We start from the raw sequence: 26,236 nt of genomic DNA on the forward strand, positions 1-26,236 counted from the left end.
TCTCATTTAAGTTCATTTTCCCCCACGCTGTTCGTGGGGAATTGTATTTGCATTGCTATTCGTAGCCTGTGAAGCTGTTCGTTCATGGTATCGTTTATTGTTTTGCTGGTTCACCGTTCTAAATAAAAATGATGATGAACCAAACCTCCGCTGCGCCTTGGTCCCTCTATAACGACGAACGTGACATTACATCAATTATAATTTCTAAGTGGAAGTTGGAATAGTTATATTTGAGTGTTTCAGCGAATGGTTAGTGAGGGAGGCCCTGCTCTCTCGCTTCCCCAGTTGTTTAATTAATTTTCTTTCCAATCTCCTTTGCATTAGCGTAGCCTCTCCTGTAGCCTGTCAACTATGTGTCTGTCTATCCCTGTTCTCTCCTCTCTGCACAGGCCACACAAACGCATCACACCGCATGGCCGCTGCCACTCTAACCTGGTGGTCCCAGCGCGCACGACCCACGTGGAGTTCCAGGTCTCCGGCAGCCTCTGGAACTGCCGGTCTGCGGCCAACAAGGCAGAGTTCATCTCAGCCTATGCTACCCTCCAGTCCCTCGACTTCTTGGCGCTGACGGAAACATGGATTACCACAGAAAACACTGCTACTCCTACTGCTCTCTCCTCGTCTGACCACGTGTTCTCGCATACCCCGAGAGCATCTGGTCAGCGGGGTGGCGAGACTGGAATCCTCATCTCTCCCAAGTGGACATTCTCTCTTTCTCCCCTGACCCATCTGTCTATCTCCTCCTTTGAATTCCATGTTGTCACAATCACTAGCCCATTCAAGCTTAACATCCTTATCATTTATCGCCCTCCAGGTTCCCTTGGAGAGTTCATCAATGAGCTTGACGCCTTGATAAGTTCCTTTCCTGAGGATGGCTCACCCCTCACAATCCTGGGTGACTTTAACCTCCCTACGTCTACCTTTGACTCATTTCTCTCTGCCTCCTTCTTTCCACTCCTCTCCTCTTTTGGCCTCACCCTCTCACCGTCCCCCCTACTCACAAGGCAGGCAATACGCTTGACCTCATCTTTACTAGATGCTGTTCTTCTACCAATCTCACTGCAACTCCCCTCCAAGTCTCCGACCACTACCTTGTATCCTTTTCCCTCTCGCTCTCCTCCAACACTACTCACTCTGCCCCTACTCAGATGGTATTGCGCCGTCGCAACCTTCGCTCTCTCTCTCCTGCTACTCTCTCCTCTTCCATCCTATCATCTCTTCCCTCTGCTCAATCCTTCTCCAACCAATCTCCCGATTCTGCCTCCTCAACCCTCCTCTCTTCCCTTTCTGCATCCTTTGACTCTCTATGTCCCCTATCCTCCCGGCCGGCTCGGTCCTCCCCTCCTGCTCCGTGGCTTGACGACTCATTGCGAGCTCACAGAACAGGGCTCCGAGCAGCCGAGCGGAAATGGAGAAAAACTAGCTTCCCTGCGGACCTGGAATCTTTTCACTCCCTCCTCTCCACATTTTCTTCCTCTGTTTCTGCTGCTAAAGCCACTTTCTACCACTCTAAATTCCAAGCATCTGCCTCTAACCCTAGGAAGCTCTTTGCCACCTTCTCCTCCCTCCTGAATCCTCCTCCCCCTCCCCCCCCTCCTACCTCTCTGCGGACGACTTTGTCAACCATTTTGAAAAGAAGGTTGACGACATCCAATCCTCGTTTGTTAAGTCAAACGACACCGCTGGTCCTGCTCACATTGCCCTACCCTATGCTTTGACCTCTTTCTCCCCTCTCGCTCCAGATGAAATCTTGCGACTTGTGACGGCCGGCCGCCCAACAATCTGCCCGCTTGACCCTATCCCCTCCTCTCTTCTCCAGACCATTTCCGGAGACCTTCTCCCTTACCTAACCTCGCTCATCAACTCATCCTTGACCGCTGGCTACGTCCCTTCCATCTTCAAGAGAGTGAGAGTTGCACCCTTTCTCAAAAAACCTACACTCGATCCCTCCGATGTCAACAACTACAGACCAGTATCCCTTCTTTCTTTCCTCTCCAAAACTCTTGAGCGTGCCGTCCTTGGCCAGCTCTCTTGCTATCTCTCTCAGAATTACCTTCTTGATCCAAATCAGTCAGGTTTCAAGACTGGTCAATCAACTGAGACTGCTCTTCTCTGTGTCACGGAGGCTCTCCGCACTGCTAAAGCTAACTCTCTCTCCTCTGCTCTCATCCTAGACCTAACTGCTGCCTTTGATACTGTGAACCATCAGATCCTGCTCTCCACCCTCTCCGAGTTGGGCATCTTCGGCGCGGCTCACTCTTGGATTGCGTCCTACCTGACAGGTCGCTCCTACCAGGTGGTATGGCAATAATACGTCTCCGCACCACGTGCTCTCACCACTGGTGTCCCCCAGGGCTCAGTTCTAGGCCCTCTCCTATTCTCGCTATACACCAAGTCACTTGGCTCTGTCATATCCTCACATGATCTCTCCTATCATTGCTACGCAGACGACACACAATTAATCTTCTCCTTTCCCCCTTCTGATAACCAGGTGGCGAATCGCATCTCTGCATGTCTGGCAGACATATCAGTGTGGATGACGGATCACCACCTCAAGCTGAACCTCGGCAAGACGGAGCTGCTCTTCCTCCCGGGGAAGGACTGCCCGTTCCATGATCTCGCCATCACGGTTGACAACTCCATTGTGTCCTCCTCCCAGAGTGCTAAGAGCCTTGGCGTGACCCTGGACAACACCCTGTCGTTCTCCGCTAACATCAAGGCGGTGACCCAATCCTGTAGGTTCATGCTCTACAACATTCGCAGAGTACGACCCTGCCTCACACAGGAAACGGCGCAGGTCCTAATCCAGGCACTTGTCATCTCCCGTCTGGATTACTGCAACTCGCTGTTGGCGGGGCTCCCTGCCTGTGCCATCAAACCCCTACAACTCATCCAGAACGCCGCAGCCCGTCTGGTGTTCAACCTTCCCAAGTTCTCTCACATCACCCCACTCCTCCGCACACTCCACTGGCTTCCAGTTGAAGCTTGCATCTGCTACAAGACCATGGTGCTTGCCTACGGAGCTGTGAGGGGAACGACACCTCCGTACCTTCAGGCTCTGATCAGTCCCTACACCCAAAGAAGGGCACTGCGTTCATCCACCTCTGGCCTGCTCGCCTCTCTACCTCTGCGGAAGCACAGTTCCCACTCAGCCCAGTCAAAACTGTTCGCTGCTCTAGCACCCCAATGGTGGAACAAGCTCCCTCACGACGCCAGGACAGCGGAGTCAATCACCATCTTCCGGAGACACCTGAAACCCCACCTCTTTAAGGAATTCCTGGGATAGGATTAAGTAATCCTTCTAACCCCCCCCTACCCCTCCCCCCCAAAAAAGATATAGATGTACTATTGTAAAGTGGTTGTTCCACTGGACATACATAAGGTGAATGCACCAATTTGTAAGTCGCTCTGGATAAGAGCGTCTGCTAAATGACGTAAATGTAAATGTAAATGTATGTGGGCAAGAGTGGAGAGATATGCAAGAACAATGGCACTGTTGCTGCAATCTGCATCATGCAATGCCTTCAGAAAGTATTTATACCCCTTGACTTATTCATTACATTACATTTAAGTCATTTAGCAGACGCTCTTATTCCACATTGTATTGTGTTTCAGCCTGAATTCAAAATAGATTATAAAATATAGTTTTTTTTATCTCACCCATCTACACACAATACCCCATAGTGACATAGTGAAAACATATTTTTATAAATGTTTGCAAATAGTTACATAAGTATTCACAACCCTGAGTCAATACATGCTAGAATCACCTTTGGCAGCGATTACAGCTGTGAGTCTTTCTGGGTAAGTCTCTAAGAGCTTTGCACACCTGGATTGTACAATATTTGTATATTATTCTTTTTTAATTCTTCAGGTTCTGTCAAGTTGGTTGTTGATCATTGCTAGACAGCCCTTGTCAAGTCTTGCCATAGATTTTCAAGCTGATTTAAGTCAAAACTCTAACTTGGCTACAATGTTGTCTTGGTAAGCAACTATACTGCTCAAAAAAATAAAGGGAACACTTAAACAACACATCCTAGATCTGAATGAAAGAAATAATCTTATTAAATACTTTTTTCTTTACATAGTTGAATGTGCTGACAACAAAATCACACAAAAATAATCAATGGAAATCTAATTTATCAACCCATGGAGGTCTGGATTTGGAGTCACACTCAAAATTAAAGTGGAAAACCACACTACAGGCTGATCCAACTTTGATGTAATGTCCTTAAAACAAGTCAAAATGAGGCTCAGTAGTGTGTGTGGCCTCCACGTGCCTGTATGACCTCCCTACAACGCCTGGGCATGCTCCTGATGAGGTGGTGGATGGTCTTCTGAGGGATCTCCTCCCAGACCTGGACTAAAGCATCCGCCAACTCCTGGACAGTCTGTGGTGCAACGTGGCGTTGGTGGATGGAGCGAGACATGATGTCCCAGATGTGCTCAATTGGATTCAGGTCTGGGGAACGGGCGGGCCAGTCCATAGCATCAATGCCTTCCTCTTGCAGGAACTGCTGACACACTCCAGCCACATGAGGTCTAGCATTATCTTGCATTAGGAGGAACCCAGGGCCAACCGCACCAGCATATGGTCTCACAAGGGGTCTGAGGATCTCATCTCGGTACCTAATGGCAGTCAGGCTACCTCTGGCGAGCACATGGAGGGCTGTGCGGCCCCCCAAAGAAATGCCACCCCACACTATGACTGACCCACCGCCAAACCAGTCATGCTGGAGGATGTTGCAGGCAGCAGAACGTTCTCCACGGCGTCTCCAGACTCTGTCACGTCTGTCACGTGCTCAGTGTGAACCTGCTTTCATCTGTGAAAAGCACAGGGCGCCAGTGGCAAATTTGCCAAACTTGGTGTTCTCTGGCAAATGCCAAACGCCCTGCACGGTGTTGGGCTGTAAGCACAACCCCCACCTGTGGACGTCGGGCCCTCATACCACCCTCATGGAGTCTGTTTCTGACCCTTTGAGCAGACACATGCACATTTGTGGCCTGCTGGAGGTCATTTTGCAGGGCTCTGGCAGTGCTTCTCCTGCTCCTCCTTGCACAAAGGCGGAGGTAGCGGTCCTGCTGCTGGGTTGTTGCCCTCCTACAGCCTCCTCCACGTCTCCTGATGTACTGGCCTGTCTCCTGGTAGCGCCTCCATGCTCTGAACACTACGCTGACAGACACAGCAAACCTTCTTGCCACAGCTCGCATTGATGTGCCATCCTGGATGAGCTGCACTACCTGAGCCACTTGTGTGGGTTGGAGACTCCGTCTCATGCTACCACTAGAGTGAAAGCACCGCCAGCATTCAAAAGTGACCAAAACATCAGCCAGGAAGCATAGGAACTGAGAAGTGGTCTGTGGTCCCCACCTGCAGAACCACTCCTTTATTGGGGGTGTCTTGCTAATTGCCTATAATTTCCACCTGTTGTCTATTCCATTTGCACAACAGCATGTGAAATGTATTGTCAATCAGTGTTGCTTCCTAAGTGGACAAATTGATTTCACAGAAGTGTGATTGACTTGGCTTTACATTGTGTTGTTTAAGTGTTCCCTTTATTTTTTTGAGCAGTGTATATTTGGCCTTGTGTTTTAGGTTATTTTCCTGCTGAAAGGTGGATTTGTCTCCCAGTGTCTATTAGAAAGCAGACTGAACCAGGTTTTCCTCTAGGATTTTGCCTGTGCTTAGCTCTATTCAATTTATTTTTATCCTAAGAAACTCCCTAGTCTTTGCCGTTGACAAGCATACCAATAACATGATGCAGCCACCATCATGCTTGAAAATATGAAGAGTGGTACTCAGTGATGTGTTGTGTTGGATTTGCCCCAAACATAACACTTTGTATTTAGGACAAAAAGTTAATTTCTTTTCCACATTTTTTGCAGTTTTACTTTAGTGCCCTGTTGCAAACAGGATGCATGTTTTAGAATATTTGTATTGTGTACAGGCTTCCTTCTTTTCACTCTGTAGTATTGTGGAGTTACTACAATGTTGTTAATCCATCCTCAGTTTTCTCTTATGACAGCCATTAAACTCTGTAACTGTTTTAAAGTACCATTATGGTGAAATCCCTGTGCGGTTTCCTTCCTCTCCGGCAACTGAGTTAGGAAGGATGCCTGTATCTGCATTGTTGGTTAAGGGCTTGTAAGTAAGCATTTCACTGTAAGGTGTAATTTGATTTGCTCTCTCTAGTGACTGGGTGTATTGAAGTGTAATTGTTAACTTCCCCATGCTCAAAGGGATATTCAATATCTGCTTTTTTTTACCCATCTACCAATAGGTGCCCTGCTTTGCGAGGCAAAGGAAAACCTCCCTGGTCTTTGTGGTTGAATCTGTGTTTGAAATAAACTTCTCAACCTTACAGATAATTGTATGTGTGGGGTACACAGATGAGGTAGTCATTCAAAATCTTCCATCCACACCCTCCACCTCCCTAGCCTGGTCTCAGATCTGTTTGTGCTGTATAGCCAACTCCTATGGTTGATGTCATTACACTTACCAAAGGAGTAGGCAAGAAAGCACAAACAAATGTGGAACCAAGCTACCACAGAGTGAGAGAAGAACAGGAAAATGTGACACAGGCTATCAGCTATGGTGGTAGAAATAATTCAACAGGATTTAGTGTGATTCCTTGACCCCTACACAAAGCAAAGGCGACGTCAGTGTGAGTGTGGTAACTGAGGGCTGGTGACTCACGCAAGGGTGTGTTGCTGCTGGTTGTTGTGTTAACGATAGGAAGAGAGAGGAGACTGAGATCATGGAAAGGCTTCTGAGAGGATCCATCCATCTCACCTTCTATGTCATCCAGTGATGGGTTTTCTTTTCTCTTTTTCTCTTTTTCTCTTTTTCTCTTCTCCTCTTCTCTCTCCTCTCTTCTCTCTTCTCTTCTCCTCTCGTCTCCTCTCGTCTCGTCTCCTCTCCTCTCCTCAGTGTTCATGTTTTCATCTCTGCCTGTACTATTCTGTTTCCCAGAATGAGTTACTGTTCTGTTCCTCTCCCATATTTCAGCGCTGTCGGAAAATGCAGAGAAATCTATAAGTCATGGTAACAACCTGTCCCTCCTCCCTTCCCTTCCCTGGGCCCGTGGAAATATCCCTTTTGGAACATGATGTCAGACGACTGCAAGTTGACAGGATTCTCACACGCGCAGGCTTATGCGTACACATGCGGACGCATGCTCATACACACACACACTCGCAAACATACACACGTACACGTTCCCAATCCAAACAAAACATGAAACGCATCTCTACACACTTAAACTTCACTCTGTTCTGGATAGAATGTATCTGCTTTATACTGCATTTCTCCCTACAACATTCTGTATGTTCTGGCCAAAAATAACCTTCAATATTCAAACCTCCAACTAATGATACTTTTATTTATTTTTACCCCTTTCTCTCCCCAATTTCATGGTATCCAGTTGGTAGTTACAGTCTTGTCCCATCGCTGCAACTCCCGTACGGACTCAGGAGAGGGGAAGGTCGAGTGCCATGCGTCCTCTGAAACACGACCCCGCCAAGCCACACTGCTTGTTGACACATTGCTCGCTTAACCCAAAAGCCAGCCACACCAACGTGTCAGAGGAAACACCGTACAGCTGGTAGTCAGCTTGCCGAAGTCAGCGTGCATGTGTCTGGCCCGCCACAAGGAGTAACTACAGCACGACGGCACGACGGGACAAGGACATCCCGGCTGGCCAAACCCTCCCCTAACCCGGACAACGCTGGGCCAATTGTGCGCCGCCTCATGGGCACCACTTCATGGGTCCCCCGGTCTCGGCCGGCTGCGACACAGCCTGGGATCGAACCCGGGTGCAGGGCCTTAGACTGCTGCGCCACTCGGGAGGCCCCAACCAACCATACTTACAGTGATAGGACGTTGGTGCTCAGTAAAAGTATAAGAAAAATAAAAACATAAACCAGCCCATTAGATTAAAAACAGCAGTTTAAATATATATTTATTCATATTGTTTCTGTGTTTCCACTTCAATTCCGTCTCCCATCTTTTATCCAGCTAGGCTATTGATTTACCATTAAGTTGAATGGGGGAGAAAATCCATACCGCTCCCTTTAAATAACCATCACACAGACATGAGACATATAGTATGTCATATAGAAACAATATTGGAGACCTTGGATGAGTCCCAAATTACACCATATCATCTATATAGTGCACTACATTTGACCAGGGCCCTGGTCCAAAGTAGTGCAGTATAAAGGGAATAGAGTGCCATTTGGGGTGCAAACCATTTGAGAGGCTTGAAATAACCAATGCAATCCTCCTATCCTGGTGAATACCCTCTCTCCTGCTCTCAAATATATTTCGAATGAAAACACCCATAGCATCGTTATCAATTAAACACTTTGCTGAATAAGACCTTTTACAGCTTAAAATGTATCAGATTTTCATTGCTTACTGTGTAGTGCTTTCTTCTATCGGTGTAGTGGAGGTTGGTGAGGGGAGGAGGACTCATAATAAAGGCTGGAATGGAGTCAATAGAATGGTAACCACCACATGGAAACCAGGTGTTTGATGTGTTTGATACCATTCCATTCACTCCATTTCAGCCATTATTATGAGCCTTCCTCCCCTCACCAGCCTCCACTGTATCTGTGGTATGTTGTCTCTTTGTCTTGGGAAGCACATTATGAAGCAGGGTCTCTATTGTTGGTCAGCTGGTATATGGATGCCACTGGGAGGGTCTGCTAGGTGAAAGAGGGGACAGATTGACTGAGAGTGACACTTCACTGTGGGAAATGACAGTGATTAATTTCTCTTTTTTTCTACTGCATGTTACAAGGTATGTCAGGCTGATGAGTGGTTGAGACACACACATGCATGTGCACACATAGGCATGAAAGCATGCACACACACACACGCACACACAAGTGCACACCAACATACACAAACACACAGAGAGAGAGAGAGAGAGAGAGAGAGAGAGAGAGAGAGAGAGAGAGAGAGAGAGAGAGAGAGACAGAGAGAGAGAGAGCAAGAGAGCGAGAGAGAGGAATGCCGTAGGACATCAGCCTCAGGTGTAGGTAAACATGAGAGGAGGAAACTGGGAAGTACATTTGTGGATTTTGTTATTGTGTGTGTGTGTGTGTGCGTGCGTGCGTGCGTGCGTGGATGTTTACAGTATACGTACTGTATGTTTATGATTTTTGACACACGAGTCCCAAAAAGAAAGAAAAAGAGAGAGACTACTGAGAGAGAGGGAGAGAGAGGGAAAAAAGAGAGAAAACAAATCCATTCATTCATGCCTTTGTTTCTTATGTGCCAATCCCAAAACGCAGTGGACTGCAAATGTCTAAGTGATTGAAACAAAACGTCAGTCCTACCCCAGCCCTATACTGTCTCTATAGATTTAATACAAATCTCTAATCCACATTGTGCTCTTTGCCCAAATAAGAAAGCCAGTCTTATCTCTGAACCATTCTTCTGAACTCCTCTTTGCTTTCCCAGAAGCCAATCAAAATCAAGTATGAAATAAAAAAAGAATCAGCATGGCAGGAGCCAGAGTGACTGAATTTCCATATAGATAGGCCAGCACATTAAACTGTCTGTCTGCCTCCTCTCTTCTCCCCTCCACCCTTCCTCTTATTAGACCTGATCTTTCTACATCATCGACTTCTAACATCCAGCCGCTCTCGCTGTCAATTCTATCTGGCCAGACAGTTGATTGTTTTTGAACCGCCGCTGACCTCTCATATACACTATAGAGTAAACCAGGTTGTGATATATACCTGCTGGTTTGTTGTGTTGACTTGGAGACGCGATGTGGGCTGTGCTTGACGTTGCTATTGTTGTATGTTAGAGGTCTCTTAGAATATGAGAGACAGAGAGAGAGCTTCTCGTCACAGCCTTTCCAGGCTATTGTAAATTAAAATGCAATTAAAACAAGCAAATAAGCCGTCCCAAGAGACGGAGGGGGAAGACAACAAGGATTATAAGCACTCAGCCAAAGACGACGGGCCTAGCTATGCCACTCATCATTAACATAACAGGAGCCAGGAAGAGGAAGTGAATCTGAAGAAAGAGCTCCGGTTATGGGATGTCAGACTGAGACACTAATGAATGGACCCACTCCAAGTTACAAGAACAAAGAGACAGTGGGCTGTAGTTCATAAAGATGAAACCACATCTTAACGATCAAACATGGAAACATACATTGTCTCACAGCTGGCGTGGGAAACTGCATTTGCTATATAGGTATCATTGAGGGCAGTAGTCTGTATCTATTCCTTCTGTATTTGTGTGTTATGCCTGCTCAGCCTCGGCTGTATACTACAGCCCTGTAGAATCCAAAGACTGTACATAGACTACATCCCAGCCCAGCATAGCGCCGTGGCTCGGTACACTATTGACAGGTCTGCTGCAGCGGATTCCACCACACACACCCTACTAGACCCCCATCCCCAGGGAGCATGGTGCTCTCTATCAGCCCCCTCCCCGCTCTCCCTCACTCCCACCCACACACCCCTTGCTCAGGCTCCTGGGTATGGGAGTAGAGGGGGGTCTCAGGAGGGGTGGAGGGTTAGGGGTGGAGGGGGGAGGTGACTGAGCAAGCCCCACACGACGACAGGCAGGCAGGGAGGAAAGTGAGGCAGCCCACCCTCACAGAGAGCTCCTCTCCATGGACCAGCCACACACGACAACAATGGGCCTGACAAAGACACTGGAGGAGGAATTTCCACTTCCCTCCCGCATTAATACACACAGCCCATACAACCTGATGCAGAGGCTGTAGGCTGCATTAATACACACAGCCCATACAACCTGATGCAGAGGCTGTAGGCTGCATTAATACACACAGCCCATACAGCCTGATGCAGAGGCTGTAGGCTGCATTAATACACACAGCCCATACAGCCTGATGCAGAGGCTGTAGGCTGCATTAATACACCCAGCCCATACAGCCTGATGCAGAGGCTGTAGGCTGCATTAATACACACAGCCCATACAGCCTGATGCAGAGGCTGTAGGCTGCATTAATACACACAGCCCATACAGCCTGATGCAGAGGCTGTAGGCCGCATTAAAGGTCGAATGTAGCCATTTTTATCACAATATCAAATCATTTCTGGGTAATAATTAAGTTCCTTCCCGTGATTGTTTTCAATTAAAATGGTCAAAAAGAAAGAAAAATAGCTTCTTAGCAAAGAGCAACTTCTCAAGCAAGAATTTGGCTTGGACTATCCGGGAGTGTTCTAAGTGGGGAGGGGGAAACTGAAAATGAACTGTTATTGGGAGAGAAGTTTGGAACTCTCTTTCTCTATTTGTCTATTAACTAATTTACCGTGCATCATCTGTAACTCCATCCCACCAAAACAAGCAGAAATTTCAGGCGGTCTTTACAAACAGCTCTTACACTAAAAGGACATTATCATCATTTTCACAATTGCACAGTATCATTCCAACCTCATAGTGTGGAAATATATATAAAACACAGGGATTTCACGTTTTTGACTACACTGGGCCTTTAAAATCTGCAGCGCGCCATTATTAATTGGATACTAATGGCTTTCATTTGTTACCATTATCATAATTGAACATATGTCAGAAACAAACCAAGATGAAGGGAGATAGCTACATTAAAACCTCAATGCTAGGAGTCTGGATTTAAAATGACCAGCTGTGTTACCATATCATTTTCAATGAATTCATATGTTTACTTGGCATATTCTACTGTGACAGAATTGATCAAAATTAATGTAGTGATTACAATGCATTGATTAAGCTTATTTTCCAAGCGTGCAAACAAAATCACTTCCTTCCCCATAATAGAGTTGCTAATTCGACAAGGCTTGGAATAAGCTAAACCGCATTGTCGAAAATCCAAGTGTTTCAAGGTTGCCAGATATACAGTGTACAGCTTGAAGAATCTCAAACTGCATTCTCATAGAGGGAAAACGTCCCCTCCTAATTCTGTGTGTCTCCCCCTCTCCCTGCCACATCAGCCTGTTTGATAGGGGGGCTTAATGACCGCCCACTGAGCGTTGTGAGAATGGCTGTAGGGCCCTCTTAACATTTTTGTAATACCCCCCCAACCCCTTCTACCCCTCTACCCCTCCACTCTGTCCCCTCATCCAATCCTCTTTTCTTCCATCTTTCTGTGAGAGATGAATCAGATGCTTGGCTGAGCAATGCAGGCATCCGTTGTGGTCCTGCTGCTGTTACTGCTGCTGGTGCTGCTGCCTCTCTCTCTCTCTCTCTCTCTCTCTCTCATATCTCTCTTTTTCTCTCCTCTTTCCATCCTCCCATCCCTCCCTTTCTAATCCTCTTCTCCTTCTCTTTTTGACATTTCCTCTCCCTCTCTTTGCCCTCTTCACTCTCTCCTCTTTCTCTTTTATTCCCTCCCTCTTCTGCCCCACTTTGCCCCGCCACCCAGCTCTCTCCATTTCACCAGTTGGCACAGTCTGGGCACTACAAGTGCCAAGCCCTCTCTAAGCAGACACCATTTTGTGGGTTGGATGATTATACAGGCAGTCTGTGAGAGAGAGACTGTGAGTGGAGCGAGAGAGAGAGGCTCTGGGATGAGGCTGTGTAAAGGTCATAGTCTGGGACCTCACCCAGCATCTCTCTCCTCACCGCTTCATGACTCCCCACGGTGAGGGGAGCAGAGATCACGGTTTAGCCTGACCCTGGGCCCTGCTGAACACACACAGATATACACACACGCACACAGGCACACACACGCACGCACACACACACACATACACAAACATGCACACACCTCTTTCTCAATCTCTTTTACTCTCTCACTTCCTGGAGATCTGCAGGCCTCTCTTGCCATCTGAGGTATAGTGAAGATCTGCAGACAGCGCAAACGTAGACAAGTAATAACGAAATACAACATATGAGACTACAGCATTTGTGTATTCTATAAAGTATGTCAGTCCTGCCCAATGGCTTAGCCCAGTCTGATAAACAGTGGTAAAACATCAGTTATTTCATGTATTAAATGGCACAGTGCTTCCACCATCCATTCTATGATAAATGAGCTACCCGTGGGATGACGCAACAAAAAGCTTCCTCATTCTAACCCAGGCCCATGTATGTGCATGCATATCTAACATTCGTTTTCTGTAACACCGTCATGGACATTCCAACAGGAGTTGCAATCCACGCATTTTGACCTTCATATCTGATAGCTGAGCAGTAGCAGAAATGTTCTACATTTTTAGAACATGTGCCATGCCATTTCTCATTTGAAAACCTTTCTTCTGTCTTTTTGGCTCGGCTGTAGTGTCTATTTTACAGTTGCTTTACACTACAAAAACGGTATATTTTGTTTCCCAGAGTTGAGAAGTTAGTGTAAATAAGATAACGTAGTAATTGTGGGTAAAAATCGTCCACGGTTCTTACAAGATGGTATACTTTATCCGGTCACAAATAGACACAACTTATATAGACTTAGTCTATGAACGTATGTTATGGAGAAACTTTGAGATACACTGCGAGCAGCATTGGTACATTATGCCTACCGTTTCACGCATAGGCCTATTCCCGCTTTATAAAGTGCAATTATCTGTTAATAAACTTCAATCAATTAAAGTAATTGTTTTGTTCAATTGCTGCTTTCATAACTCGAAATGTGGCCTAGAATTATTTGACAATGTTTGGATTCAACACGGCTAAATAAATGCTCTCTATAAAATAAACAATGTGGTGCTATGTAAACACTGTTGGAATGGAAGACCTACTATCTTCAATACACATCCAACAGTATGAATTAGAAACGGTTGTATTTAGGCGTCCTAATCCTTTATTAGTCGGAATGAACAATCGAAGTGGATTGCCTTTACCTAAAACTATTGGCACAGCTATTGACTAGAGATGCATCAGAGCCTGGAGCCAAACCAGTGAGTTTGTGCACCTGTGTGTTCAGAGGCGGATATCATGGTCATATGGGTCGAGAACAACATTGGCTATAGGCCTACACGGCGGGAAACGTTTCACGTAATCAAGGTGTGAGAAAATGTATTAAAACAGTCTACTTGCAAATGTGCAACCACACCCAAATGATTACCAATTCTCGCTGGGTTGGCAGGTTGGTTGATTTAGCCTACACCTGAATTCTCACAGCCTACAGTAGTTTGTGGGTCTAGAATAGGGTTTATTAAATGGGGCGACATTTGTTTTACTTGAAAACTAAATGCTGAAACAAAAACTATAAGATAAAACCCTATTACGTAGTTCAAACAGACAAATACCTTCTTAAACAACAATGTATTATGTGCAATGCGTTTCTAAGACTACATTAGTAGAGTCGTTCGTTTCTGTTCAGTGGTTATTATACAAGGCTAGTGTGTAGACATTTGATGTGGTTGTGCTGAGTTGGATGTTTGTATCGACGTGAGAGACAACACAAAAATGCACTTGCGACATTCCATCAAACTCTTATCAGGAAAAAGTCGGCAGCAGCATTACAGAATGGCTGCGTCAGGAGCAGCCAAGGAAGAATGAATGGTCCCTTCAATGTGTCATAAAATCATCCTTACTAATATGACTTCATGGAAGGGGAATGAATGCATGTAGCCTACTACTATATACAATTTAACAGCCATTGAAAATAGTACCTCTAAATTATAGATATCGTCTTCACTCCACGGCTTCATGTTGCCTTCAGCCATGCATTTCGTTTCTAAAACGCTTAACTAATACGACAGGAAATTCGCAAACGATAGAAAAACGTGAGTTCTACCTATGACATTTAATTACGGCCTGTATTGGCTCTATAGTCCCAGTTAAATTGTATTTCGCTCCGAATGCTGTTGCTAAGGGAGCAGGGCGTATTCGCTCTCTGACCGCAGTTGAAGGGCAAATGAAAACCGTGAATATGATCCAAATCCGTCGTTTTCACGTGCGCTTTTACGGCATGTGGTATCAGGACGTCGCCCAGTATGTATTTCGAGTGTGAAATATGGCTTTTAATTATTACACGGTGTGATATTACGCTCGTTTCTATCCATTACCTTATAAGGAAGGGCAGCGCTGTATCGTGCCTGGTTGCAATAGGCTGGCGGTTACCGCTCTATGGAAGATCGTGCATTAACCCTTGTGGTGCTGAATTATAGTTGAGAGGGAAACGCTTTAGGTATCAGCTAGAATACTTGGCATTTTGGTGATGACTTCTCGACTTACCCCTCGTCTAATCGTTTCGAGGTAGACCTGATCAAAATGTGTCACCATTGCGGCATATACACCAAATGCGCAATGGTGTTATCGGTCGTTTAATCAATCATTCATTTCCTACAAACGAGTAGCCTAAATATTAATGGCACAACTATTAATGAAGTAGTACCCGAAACAGCAGGGTAGCATATGAAGTTGCTTTACTATAGCTCGTATCTTTCTGCACATGCATTTTAATAGCCTATTGAAATATTATTGAATTACATTTTAGAGAGCACATTTAGCCATATAGCTAATATAAGCCTAAAGTTATGCAAAATATGGATTACAGCAGCCGTCTGATGTCTATCAATGTTTAAATGGCATTTGTGAACGACCGGAGCTTACGAAACTGGTTTCGGTGTAGAGTAGCCTAGTGCATGACCTAGATATTTGGTAACCTCATAACCGATAGGCTCTCCACATTTTAAAAGAATTCAAGCAGGCTACTGCATTGAGTATGATCATGAAAGTCAAAAGGTAAAGTCAATAGGCAGCTTATGGTCGTCGTTGAAGAACACGACGCATAGCCTAGCCTACTGGGGTCGCATTAAACCAATGCCCACTAAATGCCCCTCTTCATTGAATTGTGCCCATTCCTTTAGGAAACCTTAAAATATGACACCATTTCCCTTTGAATAATGTAAAGTTATTATTAACATTTTCAGCATCCACAACAACAAGTTTATATTCATCTGAAGGTTGACACGTGCTGTCCCACTGACCAATTTCGGCTCTTAGGCTTCATTATGACAACTCTTTCATAACGTATTTTGATTAGCTATCCTTGAAACCATTGCATAATGTAACTATTACATTTACAGACACGATCATCGTATCGACAGGCTCGTATGTGCTCAACATTCGGAGAAGACAGGCTCGTATGTGCTCAACATTCGGAGAAGACTTTGCACCTGCGCCTTATATTCTATTCTGTTCTATTCCATTCTATTCCCAGCAAGTTGGTGATACAACTTGCCAAGTATAATTTTGGGGGAAAATAGACTATAAAGCATCAATACCATGTTGTTATACACCTCTGAAAAGTCCTAAACATGGAACATGTTTTCAAACTACATTTTTGTATTTTATTTTTCTGAATGCATCGGAAGATTCTTATTCAACATACATATTGTGCTGATCGAATGAACCTGGTATAGGATACATATTTAGTCAACAAAGGTATGGTTTGCTCGTGGATGTAAATTATACAGTAATGGATTATAATTTCCATTGCTGCCTGTCTCTAACAGCCCAACTCCGCTCCACACACACGGAGCGGGTACAAACCTCTGCCCTTCACCTCCCCCTCTTCGCTCTGACGTCATGTGCCTGGCTATTGCATGAAGTGTTCTTGCAGCCCCACTAGTGTGGACTGTGGATATCTTTCTGCTTACTGCCTTCGAGCCAGGACCCAGCGAGAGAGTGTGTGTGTGAGAGAGAGAGGGCAAGAGAGCGACAGAGAGAGCGAGAAGGAGCTAGAGAGAGGAGTGGTGGAGGGATTACAGCTTGGTTTCTTATAACTGGAAAACTACCAAAGGAGTGAACGAAGGCATCAACGTATTTCAACGTTCGTTCGCTTCAAACGGATTCAAGCCAGAATGGAGCTACCTGCCGCGGGAGAGCACGTCTTTGCGGTGGAGGGTATCGAAAAGAAGCGCATTCGGAAGGTAAAACTTCTCACCAATGCACATTTCAATAGCGTTGAGCTCAATTCGAATGTTATCGGTTTTCTCACCAAATCTCTCTTTCTCCCTTCTCCTACAGGGCAAAATAGAATACCTGGTAAAGTGGAGAGGGTGGTCTCCCAAGTAAGTGTGAAACATTGTATTGCGCATATGATGTTAAAAGCTCGGACACACGATAGTACCCATACGTGGATTTTGCAGGCAGCAACCGATTTTGTTTTTCAACCAAAAAATCCTCGCTCGAAAGGCAGCTACGCGGACGCGCGCGCGAGCCAAAGAGAGATGGGGGAACGAGAAAGAGAGAGGGAGAGCGATACGGATGCCTTCACTAATTTATGCGAGGGAAGGGGGTAGGCACAGCCATGTAATCCCGTTTTAATTATTTCTGCACTGCCAGCGAATTTACGAGACAGTGGTGTTAAAATGGCCGACAGTAACTCGGTGCACAGTGCAAAGATTATTGGTTTTATACCGTTTGCGTTTGGATAGAGCAGGGACCCTACCCTGTTTTTTGAATTGTGTACTGCTCTCTCTCGCGTAGCCGACTTGAGACATACCCAGGGTTATTTGCTATGGCAGGCACGATCCGCATTTGTTTTGGAATTGGCTTCCCTTGCCAGACATCGTGAATCATCCAAGAGATGAACCCATTAGTAGACTATAACACATTTTTTGAACATGCTGGTGTATAGGCTACTTTACGCATGAAGACTACTGTAACGACGTTGTAGGCTAGAGTCAAGAACAGTATGTAATTCATAACCCATAATATATTGAGAGACAACCTTAGCCTCTATATTGTAAAAGGGAATAGCCTATGTTGTTTTTCTCAACACGAATTACATATTTGTTGTTGTTCTTTCTACAGATACAACACATGGGAACCCGAGGAAAACATCCTTGACCCGCGCCTTCTCGTGGCGTTCCAAAACAGGTGAGAGACTTTGGATCTGGCCTCGCAGCCTCGAGTTGAGCCATGACCTTATATGGTCACGAGAGGAGGGGGGCGGTGGGTAGCAGCGCCTGTTATTCATACACCACACAGCCTCCCATGGGGGGATGTGTTTGAATGTTGGGAGAACTCCAAAGACACGCTTATGGATTGATTATATACGCGCACGTGTGCATAGTTTTAGTATTAAATTCTGCATTCTGCATTTTAATAGCCTAGACTATTACATGGGTTGTTGTCAAGGTCTGGGTCTCAATGAGTCCATGCTCCGCGGCATGGCAGTTCATGTAGGCTAGTCCTATGCAAAGAACTGCTACAAAATCAAATAAACGGAGGGAAATAAACGGAGGAAGTTGTAATTAGACATTCGGTGTGAGGTTGTCCATCAAGAAACTATGTAAATATATGTATGAAGTCAATATCCTTCATTAGCAATCTTCCTATAGGCCTAATTTACCCGCTTACGGCCCTATTGTGTAGCCATTTACAATCGAAGACTTGGGCTGCTGTCAAAAGTGAGCCAGTCTTGCAGGTGCAGGAAATAACGGCGATGGGATGCTATTGTGAATAAACGACGAATTTGCGCATATAGACCTAATACTATTTTGATAGTCTGGTCTCTGTGAGTCAATTCATGAATATGTCATTGTGAAAGTCTTTATAATGACAAAACCACTCTTGTGTAGTCCTAAACATGGGCTGATTTCAACAATTAGCTTTAAGATTCAGGCGACAAATGTTTAGGCCTATCGTTTGGCTACATTCAAACGCAATGGGATATTTTAAACCACATTTTATTTCATAACTATTGATCGGAATAATCTTTGTATTAGCTAAAACCTTTGGAGTATATATAAGAGTTGATTATAAGCAAGGCTGCATAAAAGTATTATGTCTGTGCGAAAGTTTATAGGGCTTAAACAATTTTGCGCCGCAAATTCACAAATAGCCTACATCACATGCAATGTCATGCATACTCGATTGCGTTAATGACCACATATGTCGCAGTCATTATACTCCAACAATGTATCACAACAGCATTGCGTGGTGCAGGCGGCTGGTCTCTCTCTCACCCACGGGATAACCTAGGCTACCCGCCCCATAGGCCACCACCACCACTCCGTGTTTCACGTCGGTGTGGGGATAGGGAGATGCATAGAAGGCTGAAGGCCTAAAGGACGGGGGATGGGTATCACATTTATGGAAACCGTAATTGACACCCACTGCTCTCCGGCATTTCCAGTTGGCGACCTCATATTCTCCAGTCCCCCGGCGGCCTTGTCTGTGTCTGGGCTGGACGGTCGGTCTCAGAGCGCTGCCTCTGCGCTGTGTGGGGAGGGAAGGAGCAGGCCTGTGTGTTCGGCTCGCTCTGCTCCGGTCCCGGGGGATGGGGGAGGGGAATCGACATGGGAGGTTGTAATTTCCAAATCTTCTATAAAGGGAGATTACCCCGCTCGACGTCTCCGGTGTAAAATCACACCACGTTATTGCTTTATGATGCAGAAAGTTCACGGGGACTGGCCGTGTCATCACGGGTTTGCGCAGTGTTTTGCTTAAACATTAATACCGTAGCATAGTATGCCTACTACATTAATGCTGTGTGTTAGCCACATGCGCTAATGCACAGCGGTGCGGGTGCGTTGAGTCCAGCTGCCATTGGGCTAGTGGGTTATATTTACGAGCATGTTATGACTTCAGGCCTCAACCAGTGAGCAATTATTTCATATGGACATGACTGTGCATATGATCACAACAGAATCATAACGTCCTGCACTGCTCTCTCTCTTCTTTTTGTGGGGAGAGTTTTGTAAACCCAAACAAATATAATGTTGTTCTTGGTAGGCTATAGTTCTCTGGAATCTAGTTATTTATTCGGTGAGTGTAATGTACTCGGGAATATAACCCAATATATTCAAATGTGCTTAGTTAATAATAGACCATTGTGTTCACCTAATCTTTATGCAGTGTAGATGCTGTTGTGTTGCAGTTATTTCATTTTCAGTAAACCCTACTTCAACCTTGTATTTATTCAATTTCATACACACCATGTGACCCTAATTAGGATTTGACTGTGACAGAACCATAGGGAGGTGTAAGGACTGGAAGTGGGAGAGGATGTGGAAGAGAGAGGGGGAGATTCTCCCCCTGCTGTAGAACTAATTGAATTCCTTCATTATAATGAGAATATGGAATGATGGGCATATTACTATGGAGAGAGTTATGCAAATACAGACAGACCAGAATGCTTTGCAGCAGGTCACACTCGGGTCTTCATTAGCGTTCAAAATCAAAATTCCACTTTCGACCTTGAAGAGATTATTTGAAAAATACATTTGTCTAGAGATGCTACGGAATTATTAATAAGTTCAATAGAGGGATATATTTGCAAACTTTGCAAACTTTGTTTGTACAGTTCATTAATATGTTGTAAAGCTACCAGTATGTCAATACATCAAACATTCTTTGATGACACAAGATGATGTTTCTGCCAACCTCCACCCTCATGGTAAATATATGTTTTTTTCATCATCTTTTACAGAGAGAGACAGGAACAGTTGATGGGATATCGTAAACGTGGACCAAAACCAAAACATCTCTTAGTCCAGGTAACGATCATCATCCCCACCTTATTGTCCATACTGTTTTTATGTTTAATAGTTCCATTTGTTTAAAAATGACAGGATTTTCAGTCAGCCATTCTGTTGACATGCCACTGAACTGCAGTTGCGATGCCACTGAACAGCAGAGAGAGAGAGAGAGAGAGAGAGAGAGAGAGAGAGAGAGAGAGAGAGAGAGAGAGAGAGAGAGAGAGAGAGAGAGAACAGAACAGAAGTTCCTGTAACACACCAGTGTCAGGTGTTTTGGAGATCCCTGTCATTATATCTGTGGTTATTTTGAGTGGATTTGCATTAGGAGAGAGAGAGAGAGAGAGAGAGGTATGGGGTCCTCCAGCTGGTCTGGCCTACACACTCATCATGAAACCCAGTTTGTTGCCTCAGGCTCTGGAAGTATTGCTTGAGCACATTCATTTTATTTTATGCTAATAGCCACATGTGCAAATGGCTGTTTCCCTTTTAAGATTTTACAAGTGTTATTTTCTCTTCACAAATTAATAACCATGTTGCCTATGGGAAATTTGGTATGCCATTCCATTTTCACGCGTGCAATTTGTTAGCTCTAAAATGTGCCTTTTCTAGAATTATTCAAAGCAGAAGTGAAAGAATAACAGAACACAGTTCCCTGAGGTTGCGGATTTTGTAAGAACACACTTGGAGCAAGATTTAATTACAAACGGCTAGTGATTTTTATTTTACCTTTATTTAACTAGGCAAGTCAGTTAAGAACAAATTCTTATTTTCAATGACGGCTTAGGAACAGTGGGTTAACTGCCTTGTTCAGGGGCAGAACGACAGATTTGTACCTTGTCAGCTCGGGGATTCGATCTTGCAACCTTTCGGTTAATAGTCCAACACTCTAACCACTAGTGCCACTGTGTTTATTACTACGAGTAGTCAAGCCCTGAAAGACCCACTTCATTTGAAAAACAACAAAATGGCAGCCCTGCCACTTAGTTTGCTACAAAGCTGATGGAGAAGGCTGGAGAAATGTAACCACTCTCAAGTTCATAGATATGGATGCAAGGATAGACAATCCTCAAAAATGTCTGTTCAAAGTGAGAGAAAAGTAAGAGACACACCACATTGCTACAACCACACGTGGTTTGACATCAAGGATCAAGCGTGACATGTCTAGTGGCACCTAAGTGACCCTGAGGTCACAGACATAGCGTCTTCCTCCCCTTTCTGAAATAGCATTCTCGTGGCCTGGGGGGTAGGTCATGCATGGGAAGTGGAGAGGGAAAGAGGGGGGAGGGATCTGAGAAGATGGAGGAAGGAATCCCAGGAGGAGAGCACTGACTGGATGCTCTCCTCACACAAAGTTATAGATCGGTTGTCTGTGTCCTTTATACCAGGTTAGCCAAGAACTAGAATGTAATGTTCCGATAACATCTGAATCCCAATGTACAAATGTAGCCATTAGCCAAGGCCTGTGTGTTGCATTTAGGCTTACAGTATGTGGATAATTTATGCAATGATATTGTATTGTTGTGCTCTGACAATGTCTTTGAATTACCCTTGAGGGGATTGATAATGTCTTATTGAATTGGATTGGATTGCTGGCTACGGCTAAGGACTAGTTATGAGAAGCAACATAGCATAAATGTAGACTTAGGATAGATTTCTGTTGGTTATCTTTTGCCTTTTCTATTTCCCTCGTCAGTTAAACCCGAACAATAAAAGATGAAAGGAGTGCTTCCAGAATAATAACCTTCCATTGTCTTCCGACTTTTTCAGCTTCCCTCGTTTGCACGGAGATCCAGCATCCCTGCTGGATTCGAGGAGACGTCTCCGGAGGCCGAGAACCACCTCAGGTCAGACCCGATCCAGATGCACCGCTCCCAGCCCCAACAGTACCAGCTGAACAGCAAGAAACACCACCAGTACCAGCCCAGCAAACAGGAAGTCTCAGCGGACCAGCTAGGCAACGGGAAGAAGAAGTTATTCTATCAGCTCAACAGCAAGAAACACCACCACTACCAGCCTGACCCCAATATGTACAACACCCAGTCCGCCAGGTCCAAAGACGTGATCAAAGGTCAGGAACCCAGTCCGCCCATCAATCCCAACCCTGGGTGGAACCTGCCGCCGGCACTGCAGCAGAAATGGGTTCGTGACAAAAACACGGGCTGCCTGAGCAAAGTCAAAGACATGACGGTGGTGGAGATGAAGAAAGCAGAGGTGTGTGTCAACGAGGCTGAGAGTGAATGCGCCCTGAAGCCCAGCCCAAAGGAGGCAGCCCTACCCAGCGCCGTCAGCAGCAAGATGAAGATCATCAAGAACAAGAACAAGAATGGACGCATCGTCATCGTCATGAGCAAGTACATGGACGGCAACAAGGCTGGGGCGGCCAAGGGTAAACACTCTTCAGACTTGACTGGGGAAGAGAAACCTCAACACGCCGAGCAGTCAGACATGACCAAGGTACAGGGGACCACCAATGTCCCTAAAGAGATCTGTAATGCCAGTTCCCCTCCGGCCGCTGAGCATCCCAAGAAACGCTCTCCAGAAGACGGACATTTCTCCAAACCATCGCCCAGCACGGCTGAGGAATACAACACAGAGGTTGCGAGGGGCCAAGCGGACTTACCGGATGATCACCCCCTACAGCTAACCACCAACCCAACCCCTTCCCCCTGGGCGATGGATACTAGCCTCCCCATCCCTAGCCCTATGGACCAGATCCGGACACTCCCCACCACAAATAACGACCGCAAACGCAAGCTCTCCCACCCCGAGGAGGACAGGGGCGTGTGTAAAAGGTTTCTGAGCTCCAGGAGCATCAGTGTCCCCAGTGCTGTGCCCACTCCGCCCCAGGACAAACCCATGGACCTCCACCTCATTGTCCCCCGCCGGAGCAGCAGTAGCGGGTATGAGGTTACGGACGCCAGCACCAGTCAGGAAGAACCTATGGATCTTAGCTGTTCTAGAACCAGAAAGCAACCTGAACCTGAGCCAGTGCCAGAGCCAGAACCGGAGCCTAAGGATTCAACTGCAGTGGTACAGGAGTCAGAGACAACAACAACGACAACAACAACAGCAACAACAACAACAGAGGAGGCTGAAGAAGAGCCTGTCTTAAAGTTCTCTCCTTTTATGGGCAACATTGTCATCACTGACATCACCACGAACTGTCTCACGGTCACTTTTAAGGAATACGTTTCTGTTTAACAGTCCCTGGACCAATCGAAACTGAGGACTACTGATTTGACGGCCTTATCAATATGTGTATATGTAAAAAGAAACGTGAAGATTTGTACATATGGAGATTTATAATTTATAATTCAAAATCAATACATTTCTTATGATGTTTTATACTTCAACTCTTCGGTAATGTGGTAGCCAAGAAAGTGCCCTCATGGATTTCAGTGACTGCATTCAGGTGGATGTTAATTACTAGTGAAATGTCCATTATGAAATATCAAGTCATATAGAATAGCTTTTGCTGTTGTGGCTTGATGGTATATACCAAACATATACAATCTTAGAAAAAAGGGTTCCAAAAGGGTTCTTTGGCTGTCCCCATATGAGAATCATTTTGTGTTCCATCTAGAACCCTCTGTGGAAAGGGTTCTACATGGAACTCAAAAGGGTTCTACCTGGAACCAAAAGGGTTCTACCTAGTAACGAAAATAGTTCTACAAAGGGTTCTCCTATGTAGACAGCCGAATAACCCTTTTAGGTTCTAGATAGCACCTTTTTTTTCTAAGAGTTTATCCTGAGATGTATGACGTTTTATATATACAGTATGTTCTACTTAATAATGGCGGTTATTTTGGTCCATAATTAGATGATGATGAGTAACTATGGTGATGAAAGATCCGTTTAAAAGCACTTCATTGCATTCACCTATGTGTGTATTTTAATTTGTACTATGTACTGTATATGTATTCTCCATATGATTTATACTTATTTCCATTGCTTTACAATCTACTCCAGCCAGGTGTGCTCAGTCTGAGGCTACTGTGTCATATTTCACGTTGGTGAGTTTTGTTATTGTTTGTGAGTGCAGGAGAAATGAATGGAAGAAGAAATGCAAATATGAATGTTGGGTGTGCCGGGCACCCACAGAGACATCATACAGACCCAGTTTCACCAAGGGGTATACTCTGACATGAGATTGAAGCGAACTTCTGACAAATCCTCCAATGCTCTCGTTTGAAAACTAGAGTTACACACATATATTTCAACTAACTGAACACCGGTTTCAGCAAACCCTGTCAATCTTAGCCATGAGCTGCTACATTGCATGTTTTCCTTTTGAGAAAACAAAGTGTATATTATAACTTGCACTATTGAATTGCACAGTGGCAGGCAGGCAAACCATTTAAGAAATTAGCTCTCAGGGGTGAGTAATGAAGACCAGTTTTATTGACTTGTGACCCTAATTAGGTTGATGTATTGCATTGGTGAAGACCCCACAGATGGTCTACTAAGCTCATACAGCAGGTCTATGTAGGACTATTTGTGGCAGGTCTATGCAGAACTATTTGTGGCAGGTCTATGTAGGACTATTTTTGCATTTAAGTTGACCTTATGACAGGGTGACATTTTTCTCCAGAGGAGGCTGGTAGGAAAGGCTTATCGTAATGGCTGGAGTGGAATAAATGGATTGGAGTCAAACATATCCATTTATCCCATCCCATCCATTACAATGACTTTGTCCTCCTATAGCTCCTCCCACCAGCCTCCTCTGCATTTCACACATACAGTAGGGGCATTCATCTTAACTTGCAATTGACGCTTGCTTTACAAAGGCCTGATAGATTGACATGTATAACTTCTCTGTCTTTAGCTTATCGAAGCTACCTGGGTTACTAGTCATAGATGTGTATTTTCAGTGTTTCCTAACACCCATCTCTGTGCAAAATATAAAAGCTAATTGTGAGTCGCTTATGTTTAGAGGCTGATATTTTGATCCTAACACACATGATCCAATGAGAACAAGCTCTTTTGATATTGCTGCTAAAGTGTATGTTAGAGTACTTTCTTCTGTCGTTGAAACCTTGTTGGATGTAACCTACATTACAGTCTAAATTGCCTTCGATGCACACTGAATGCAAAGCAAGAAAGAAAATGACGGATTATGGATTTACATATGATTGTTATGATGATAATGATTAAATAGATATTATTTATTATCATTATTATTTTGCTGTCCAAAACTAAGCTCACTTAGATGCCCTCTGCATTAGAGGTTGAACATCTTATACCTGTCGGTACAACATTTAGCACAACTTTGTAACTTTTTGACTCCTTTTGGTTACCATTGATTTGTTGGAGCCAGGTTACATTTCCCTGCACTTGTTGGTTCAAAGGCAAAATTATTGTTTTAAGGTGTGTTCCGATGGGGAGGGGCTGGAATTAGTACTGTTGGCACAGCTATGGTATGTTTTACAATAAAGCAAGAGAACTGACCGTTTTCTGACTTTGTCTGACTTTGGCCTGCTATGGGGACATGCTGTGCATGACATTAAGTGCTTAAGGCTAATGAATTGAAGTATTGTTTCAGTCAGTATGGGGAAAACATCCTTTATTTGTAGACTGGCATATTGTAACAGGCATTATAATTGCCTTCAACTACCCCCAAAAATGTTATATATATATATTTAAAAAATATATATTATTCACTTCATTCTACTTATGCCATGTGATGTTCTTTATTTTGACACTAAAGTTCATATTTAGGCCTTGGCTATCGACCACGTTTTTTGTTTTTACTTGACAAAAAAGGCTAACTTTCCTTTAAAAAACATGAATGTTGGTAATAATGTGACCTCTGAATGGAAGCACATAT

The 26,236-nt window shown here is 44.7% G+C and overlaps 1 protein-coding gene across 1 annotated transcript; it reads left to right on the top strand.

Moving 5' to 3' along the window:
• The first annotated feature begins 16,518 nt into the window (after positions 1–16,518).
• On the top strand, positions 16,519–25,857 carry LOC115205470 (E3 SUMO-protein ligase CBX4). The gene is made up of 5 exons (XM_029771477.1): positions 16,519–16,851; positions 16,949–16,992; positions 17,738–17,803; positions 20,361–20,427; positions 22,177–25,857. The coding sequence occupies exons 1-5, from the start codon at positions 16,783–16,785 to the stop codon at positions 23,608–23,610; spliced, it is 1,680 nt and encodes a 559-aa protein (XP_029627337.1). The 5' UTR covers positions 16,519–16,782; the 3' UTR covers positions 23,611–25,857.
• Positions 25,858–26,236: the final 379 nt, after the last annotated feature.

Source organism: Salmo trutta, chromosome 1 (assembly GCF_901001165.1).
Source record: "Salmo trutta chromosome 1, fSalTru1.1, whole genome shotgun sequence".
Taxonomy (NCBI): Eukaryota; Metazoa; Chordata; class Actinopteri; order Salmoniformes; family Salmonidae; genus Salmo; species Salmo trutta.